At 38.7% G+C, this 8,660-nt stretch overlaps 1 protein-coding gene across 3 annotated transcripts; it reads left to right on the plus strand.

Annotated features, from left to right (window-relative positions):
* Positions 1-1,375: 1,375 nt before the first annotated feature.
* Positions 1,376-8,539, plus strand: SLC39A3 (solute carrier family 39 member 3). Of its 3 annotated transcripts, none has more exons than XM_072404998.1 (3): positions 1,376-1,602; positions 4,791-6,537; positions 7,453-8,539. In XM_072404998.1, exons 2-3 carry the CDS (start codon positions 6,331-6,333, stop codon positions 8,182-8,184), a joined length of 939 nt encoding a protein of 312 aa, XP_072261099.1. In that variant the 5' UTR covers positions 1,376-1,602; positions 4,791-6,330; the 3' UTR covers positions 8,185-8,539. The 3 variants fall into 3 exon arrangements, with proteins under 3 accessions (XP_072261099.1, XP_072261098.1, XP_072261100.1); XM_072404997.1 differs by having other exon boundaries at positions 6,221-6,537; XM_072404999.1 differs by having other exon boundaries at positions 6,266-6,537.
* The last annotated feature ends 121 nt before the right edge of the window (positions 8,540-8,660 follow it).

Here is an 8,660-nt window from a genome sequence, read left to right on the forward strand (position 1 = left end):
CTTGCACATCCCATTCTACTGTCAAATCCATCTCCTTTTGGGTCATATAAAACAATTGTTTTGGCACAGACAAAACTAATTTAACCAAATAACAAATTGAACAATTTTAAAGCAAAAAAATAATTTTTTATTACTTTTTTTATAGAGTGGTACTTTTTTATCCACTCAAGAGGGAAAACTGAGGAGGAAACACCCTCTGTCCTTCAAAATCAGGGACAGTTGGGGGTTTTAGGACTTGGCCATGTGCAGCTGCATAATATTAAAGTCCAACTGTATAATATTTTGTTGTGTTTATTGGGAGATAGTTTTATTGCTGTCCTTCTTGAATTCACATGCTTTTTGTTAGGACAGCAGCTGATGAAAGACACAAAAATGGGGAAGCAGGATGGGATTTTGTCACCAACTTAGTAATGTGAAATTGACCCAAAGGCTCCTCAAAGCCTGGCAAAAATGTTGAATGAAAAAGTGGACTAACAATTTATTTGTGCCCACTGACATGGGCTTGCGACGTTCTCCCAGTTTCCCCTATTCCTCCATTCTTTCTCATCTCTTTTTTCCATCAATGATCCTATTTTACTGTTTATTTATCTAAATATGTCTAATGCAATGTTTTTTTTTACCTTTTTTCTATGTTCTGGTGGGAAACTGTGGTGGACTTCTGGAAGCTTCTAGGCGGGAGCCAGCAGGTTATATAAGAAGGTTCAGCGTCAGTGCTTCACTGTTCACCTGACAGGATTAAAAGAAGTTCCCAGCCCTCCCTCACCTTTCACCTAATGTCGCTGGCATACTTATGTGGTTTTTCACACCTTATTGGCAGTTAAAATTGTTGTAGTGTCTTTTATATATATATATGACATATGACCATGGTGGGGACATTAGATTGTGAGCCCCTTTGAGGAACAGTTAGTGACACAACTAAGGACTTTGTACAACGCTGTGTAATATGATGGCGCTATATAAATACTTAGTAATAATATATATATGTGTGTGTATATTTATTGAGTTGTTGGGTTGGGGGAGTAACGTCTGCAATCCCATGTCCTCCCCACTCTATGTACAGTTGTATAGGACCAAACATAGAAGATGATATAAGGTGATGAAAGAGTGAAGGCAGGAGGGGCCTTTTCTCAGTAAGAAACAACTGAATTAACAAAGACAGTTGGAAATGGAGCTATTTGAAGAAAGGGTAAAAAATAATACATGCATACACAGTAGACGCATTCCTGAAAACATGTAAAACGCTGGTGGCCGAGAAATGGTTAATAAATCTAATTCTGCACTCTCTGTGACGTAAATTGCCTGGAGAGGTTCGGAGGGCGGGGAAGAAGGCGTGGCCCATACGGAGCGAAAAGTTGCACATGCGCATTGGTTAAAAGTGGGCTGCAGGGTCGTGCGTAGGGTTAGCACATAAGCTGCGTAAATTGGGGCTTTCGGTCTCAGCCAATCACGTTATAAGGTATTGCGTCATTTAAAGCCAATCAACAATCCGGGCGGATGTGTGATACAGTAAAGCAAATGCAGTTCTGGTAATGTTGGAGCCAAGATTTCCGGATGCTGTGACGCTGTTGCATCTGCCCGGGCAATGAAAGCTTGTAGTAGAAGGTGACTACACACGAAAGGGTTAACAGTGCCTGTGTCTTGTGTGCTGTCTATGCAGAATATATGCAAATGTATAAGATTTATTGTTTTTCTTATAAATATTCTAATTCTAAACGTTTATAGCCCAGCTTCCGGCCTTTGTGTTTATATTAGAATTATATATCATAGGAAGTGAAACCTTTACAGTTTTTTATTGCCTTATTGCTAGGAATGTGTGGCAGGTAATGATGGTAAATCTTTATAGTAATAACAAAGATTGTATCAAAATCTGTATTTTTTTAGTATATTATGGTTAAAATCTTCATTGGGTTATTATTGTGGTCAGTTTCTTTCTTTCCTGGTGACAACTCACGCTCACTTGTCACAGAGACCGTAAGTGAGGCGCTTGCACCCCCAAGGTTATCATAAGCAGCAACATAATTGACTCAACACAAGTTATTTCTTCTTTGAAGTCTGGTCAAATGTAAGGAGAAATGGCTAGAACTGGGGTTTAATTTGAGCATGTTAGCAACCTGGGTGAACCCAATGAAATGCATGATGAAAAATACATATTTGGAGGTCACCTTAAGTAAAGAACAAAACAATTAGTGGATCTAGTGTTGTAGATCTCCTAGATGGAACCCTATCCGCTGCTTGGTAGATCATGAACCGGGCAGGGTTGCACCCTGAAGTGGTGGGATTTGCTCATTCTATACTCTTGATCAGTCACAGTGTTGTAATAAGAAGCATTCATTTTTTTAGCATACATGTATCCAAACGGTGGCACTCATGCAGTAAACCTAAAAAGATATTGCAGGGGATTCCTGTTATTACATGTTCTGGGCCATAATTGGTAACAATTCAGGAGAAGGCCGCTTGGGTCCTGAAAAGTCATGTGTACCAAAAGAAGTATAGTCACTATGGATACTAGAAGGATACATGTTACTGGAGAGGTATAGCAAACTAAATGAAAGAATTAACAAATTGCAAGCAGGCAGTTTTTTTAGTGCAGATATGACAGGCTCTGTCTCTCCTGCAATAAATTAAACCTGCAGAATTTGAAAGAGCATCGCTCCCTATGAACTGACTGGTGGAGCTCCAATCTCTGCTGCATCCCTTTAAAGTTGCATAGCACTGACTTGTCATTTTGGAATGGGTGCATTGGGGCAGACAAGGAACTGCTCCTGAGGTCAATAAGGAGAGGTAGTATGGTCTCCAAGGTGCCACGTCCCTCTATCTAGTACAAGAGTAAATGGTGTAATTTTTAACTTTTTTTTTTTATTTTTTTTTAGAAAATCTGACAATTTTGAACAACCACTGTGCACTGCAATGGACATACAGGGTGATGCTCACTCATCTGTCCCCCTGCCTGCTCTAAAAAAGGACTGGGCAGCGCTGTGTGTACAGCATTTGTTCATTAACCACCTGAGCGTTACACTGAGGTCTAGATTTCTGTACCAAAAGTGATCCACTGTTTTTCATGAAATTTTTTTTTTTAAATGGTAGACCTGTAACTTACAGAACAAACTTTGTATTTATTTGAATTATTTTGTATTGGATTGAATACAGGAGTTTGTATTGAATCCAATACAAAATGAATGAATGAGTTTCAATTTGAATTTCCCGCACACGCGCCGACGTCATCACGCACGCAGAGAGGAGCCGTCCGTTTTTTTTTCTCCGCCGGACGGCTTCTCCCTTCAGAGATCATCCGGCGCTGGAACGAGGAGGACGTGAACGATCAGCGGGTCAAGGTAAGATGCCGGCCGGTATCTTGTGTTCCGCCGGCCGGGCGGCGGAACAAAAGATACCGGCCGGCATCTTACCGGTCCCGCTGGCACCTGACGCTGGAGATCGACGGACGACGATCGACGGAGGACGACGCTAGAATTGGAAAACGACGCTGGATGTGCAGCGGGACCATGGAGGTAAGCATGTGACAAAAATACGGGCTTAACCATCCTAGCCTTTTTTTTTTTTTTTTTGCCCGTACCAAGGTCGGGCTTAACGGCTAGGTGGTTAATATGTCACTGGAAACAATCACGAAAGATTGTTTCCAGTGACAGTTCCACTTTAAAAGTTTTCAACCAGGCAGGTCGTTATTTTTTTTTTTTTTTTAAGTGCCGCACTTATGTCATGTACGTACCTACGTCATGTATCTCGGGAGGCTCTGGCTGCTCCTTCTGCGCATGCCCTAATCTCTGGCATGAGCAGTAGGGGTATCTTTTTTTCCAAGGGGAAAGCGATGCCGATATAACACATGCGCAGTAAGATCGGCTTTCCCCCCCCCCCCTTCACAGCCACTACGTCACCCGATCTCGCACCTGCGCAGTGCAAGAACTGGTGACGGAGCAAGAAGACCAGAACAGAAGGCAAAAGATGGTGGCGCTGGGACAAAGAGGTATCCCAGGATGATGCGGGACCGGATCACAAGAAGGACCAGTGCCACGGAGAGATCTGCCGGATTAAAGGTAAGTGTAATTCTTTTTGTTTTTAGTTTACTTCCTCTTTAAGCATCCTTAACTGTCTGATTGCTCGCTTCAGCTTTCAAAATCACTGCATTTGCAGCTCAGCATTGTTGCCAGGATACCTGGTACATCCTGACATCCCTGTGCGGGAGTTGGGTCATTCTGGACCAGCTAATCAAGATGCCCAAAGATCACAACAAGGAAGAGAAGGAAGAAGATGGAAGCAGCGGCAATGAGATAGGTGAGTATACTGGGTTCCACTCCATATTCTGGTCTTGGATTAGTCCTAACTCTTGCCCCCAGCCCTGTACACCTACTTGGGCCCTTACAAGGTGGTTCTTTTGTCTATCTTGGATTCATTTAAATTGTGGGAAAAGTCAGGGATTTTCAAAAAACAAGTTGCCATGAAAAAATGTCCCAAATTAACACAACACAATAGAATCTCTGTTCTAATGAGTATGCCACAACAGAATCTACGTAATTTTGTTCTTCCCAAAGTGAAAAGTGTGTGTGTCTGGAAAACTAACCAGAGTATGTTTAGGAATACACAGAAGATATGGAACTGAAAGATTTCCAATCAAAGATTGAGATTTAATATTCATTTTCTGATCCCTAATACTCATTCAATGCTTGATTCTATGTGAAGTAATTTGAGTACCATGGGGATTTCATTGCTATGTTTGCAGCACTCATTTTTATTTTTTTTTTTATTTTTGTATTTCAAATATTTTATTGATTTTCAAGATTTACAGCAAATATGGGGAATGTGGGGGTATCGCAAAAGACAGAAGACAGAAAAAGAATTGTTGCCCCTTATAAAGCTAAGTAATTTGTTTTGGATATTTCTTAGTATTGCTTTAGGAATCATTATGGGTAAAGTGCAGAATAGGTATGGGAGGTTGGGAGGGGTATTCATTTTGATTGCCGCTATCCTGCCAAACCATGATGGTCAGGATGTGGACCATTCCTTTGGATCTTTAATAAATATGTGAAAGAGAGAGGGGCATTTAGCTTGATATAGTGTGGCCAATGTGGGGTTTAGGTTGATTCCTAGATAGGGAGTAGATTTATTGCTCCATGTAAATTTTAAATTATCTTGTAGTTGGGAAATCAAAGACTGTGGCAGGGTCAAATTAAGAGCTAATGTTCACCATCAGACCCCACAGAACATGCCCAGTTCTTTGAAGAGATTGGGAAGGGTAATCAAAGGGGAGGAAATATTCATCAGCACATCATCTGTATATAACCTACATTTTTGTTCAATGGAACCCCATGTAATACCTTTTATATCTGGGCTTAGTCTGATTGCTATCGCCAGGGGTTCTATTATGCTAAGGCCAAGAAAGGTGTTAAGTCGATCAGCTAACACTTTGGTCATGATCTTAAGATCACAATTGATCAAGAATATAAGGCTGTAGTTCCCTACCCTGGTATGATCCTTATACAAATTTTTGGAAGTTCATTTAGATTCCCTAACCTTTAAATAGAAATCATTAACGTATATGTTAACCCAATTACTGAAAGCCTTCTGTTCATGTCTTCCAAGTTTCCTGCATGTTGCACAGGCAGGATTAATATTGTTAATAATAAATAAAAAACCCTGCAATTTTATGGTAATACTTTTACTGTCCACAATGACTGCTTTTTACATTTGTCAACGTTTGCCTTTGCCTACACTGTTTAAACTGTTACAATGGTAGCATATAGTGTTATTTGAGGATATTTACTGTTAATAACTGTTTGTTAAAAAGGGGGAAAAACTGTTATGGCATTATTAGTCTTTTTACTGATGTCCATATGTATGTCCATACATATAGGTCATTTGCATTCACACATCCTTGTGCAATCCCATCTTTACCATCATGTTGTAGTTAGATGAGCTAGTAAAACTTCACCTATCTAATGCATTACATGTTTTCAGATTCATGGTGCAGTGGATGTAAGCATGTAAGGGCATTTGATTTACATGTTAATAGCCTTTACATTTTTTTAGTGTAAATTGTTGTAGTTGTAATTTAGTTTCATATTGTTTCCAGACATAGACACATTCTATAGAAAAATACTATGTCTAGTAATTTTTTTTCTTGTTCTTAGAAATGTGTGCTAGAAACATCATCTTGCCTCTGTATTTATAAATGTTTGATCTCTTATTTTTATTTTTTTTTACAATATAGCTACCTGAAAAGCATGCTAATGAACTACTTCTTTTATTGAATCAGCTATTACTGCCTCAGCCTGACCGTGGCATCATTCTCTGTTATCACCAAGCAAGTCCGTTGTCACAATGAACCTTGTAGTGGCAAAGCTGTTGTGCTTGCTCACAGTATTTGTGCTGATGATGTTGGGTTCACTTGCACCTGTCAAGCTTATAGTGCCAGATATTGAGAAAGCTTCTCGCTCACAAAGGATCCTTTCCTTGTGTAACTCCTTTGCCGGAGGAGTATTCTTGGCAACATGCTTCAACGCCTTGCTTCCTGCAGTGAGGGAAAAGGTATAACTATATTTATTTGCATTTTTTCTAACTTTTCAATACAATGTGTTTCTTTAGGTCAGTGAAAATTATAATTATTGCAGTCTGTGCCTTACTCGCCCGTTGACAACCTTTTGTAGAACATGTCCACAGACTTGCTCTATATCAAAATATGCACTTTATCTAAATTAAAAAAAATATGGACTGAGTATTTAAATAGAACCCATTCCAACTCTACACAAAATAAAAAAAGATTGCATTTTTTTAATCTATAGTTAATGTGTTTTCAAACTCTTAAGTGCAGCAATACAGCAGCTAATTAAAATTTAAGATGGGAAAATTTGCAGTTGCTGAGTCACTGCAGTACGTGCATATCCACTCCTATACTCTTAAATTCTGGATAGAGCTGGTGAGGATTACAACACCTCTTTATTTTTTATTCTGTTCTGGATTACATTAGAGATATTTCACCTTACTACTTCTCTTGCTGACAATGTTTTTCCAAGTAAGGGTAAAATTGCAACAGCAACACAGAAATACAACATGTTCTGTTTTTGTTTAATAGATGGACACCGCTTTCTAAGGTATATTTGCCAATTCGGTGTTAATTTTATTTTGGTGTTAGTTTTTGTCAGTTGACTATCCTAGACAGTTTGATAACCTCCAAACATTTTAGTTTCTATGGTATGTAAAATACGCTCTAACCACCTTGCCCTGACTGTCATTTGCCAGCCACCAGACTCTGTATGAAGCAGTTTTCCAACCACACCCCTGGCCTCCATCTCTTGTTTGTTTGTATTAACACTACTATACAATATATGGCTTGACATATACTTCAAGATTTGGTGCTCTATTGCATAAAATGTGTCTTGTGTTTGTGGTGCTAAGAGTTGAAGGACATATATGCATATTGAAGTCTGTTTTTTTTTTTTCTAGTTTGAAGAAGTTCTTAAAATGGGTAATGTGAACATAGACTATCCACTGGCTGAGACTGTTATGCTGGTTGGATTTTTTCTCACAGTCTTTGTGGAGCAAGCATTGCTAACATTTCAAAAAGAGAAACGTTCATTCTATGATCTGGAAACCTTTAATGCAGGATCTGATGCTGGTAGTGACTCTGAATATGAACGCCCATTTATATCTTCTAACACGGACACCAATCAATATGAAAGTGGCCACAGCCACCATTCTCATAGCCTAAATTTCCAAGAACTCTCCAAATCTGGTCCCCTTCGGCTTTTCAGCTTAGTGTTTGCACTCTCTGCCCATTCAGTTTTCGAAGGTTTGGCACTTGGTTTGCAGGAACAAGGAGATAAGGTGCTAAACCTCTTCATCGGTGTTATAATTCATGAAACATTAATTGCTGTGGCAATGGGGGTGAACATGGCAAAAGCAAAAACTCCGATGAGGGATGCTGTGAAGATGGCTGTTTTAGTAAGTATAATGATACCTATAGGTATCTCAGTTGGAATGGCCATTGAGAGTGCCCAGAATATGGCCAGCAGTATTACTTCAGCACTCTTACAAGGCATTGCTGGAGGGACTTTCCTCTTTGTTACATTTTTTGAAATTTTGGTGAAAGAGCTTGAGGATAAATATGATCGTTTGCTGAAAGTACTTTTCTTGGTTCTTGGATATACTGTCTTAGCTGTACTTGTCCTATTTTAAATGTATCTGTTAAAGATTATGTAAAAAACATATTGATATGTTTCTTCCAGAATAGTAAATCCACATTTTTTTTTTTATATTTAAATGGTGGAAACTTGAAGACCTTATTTAAACCTGTTCAAAAAAAAAATTGGCATAGCAAGGAAATCAATGGTATACTCTGACTTTCTTTTTTCTAATGCATAAAAGAAATTACATTTCAACATCAGTTTTTGAAGCCTTTTCTGTTATTAATAGAAGAATGTTTTCCTTGGTGGACATGATAATGGTTTTAGGTCAGTTTTATTTATATGTTGGATTTGCAAATGTTATGACTTTTTTAATTTATTAAAATATTTATTTCTCAAACCTTTAATACAGGATGTGCTTACTAAAGTAGTGTTACAAAGCATTATGGGTTTCCTAAATGAAATACACAAATGTTTTTCTTTGGACTCTAATTTTACTTTAGCACTGATTATTATCTGGTCTTTAAC

Source organism: Pyxicephalus adspersus, chromosome 3 (assembly GCF_032062135.1).
Source record: "Pyxicephalus adspersus chromosome 3, UCB_Pads_2.0, whole genome shotgun sequence".
In the NCBI taxonomy this organism is placed as follows: domain Eukaryota; kingdom Metazoa; phylum Chordata; class Amphibia; order Anura; family Pyxicephalidae; genus Pyxicephalus; species Pyxicephalus adspersus.

Excerpts from the sequence above, each read along its gene's own strand:
- SLC39A3 (XM_072404998.1), top strand. The coding sequence starts at position 6,331 with ATGAACCTTGTAGTGGCAAAGCTGTTGTGCTTGCTCACAGTATTTGTG. Across the intron at positions 6,538-7,452 it reads TTCCTGCAGTGAGGGAAAAG|TTTGAAGAAGTTCTTAAAAT; the intron begins GTATAACTATAT and ends TTTTTTTTCTAG.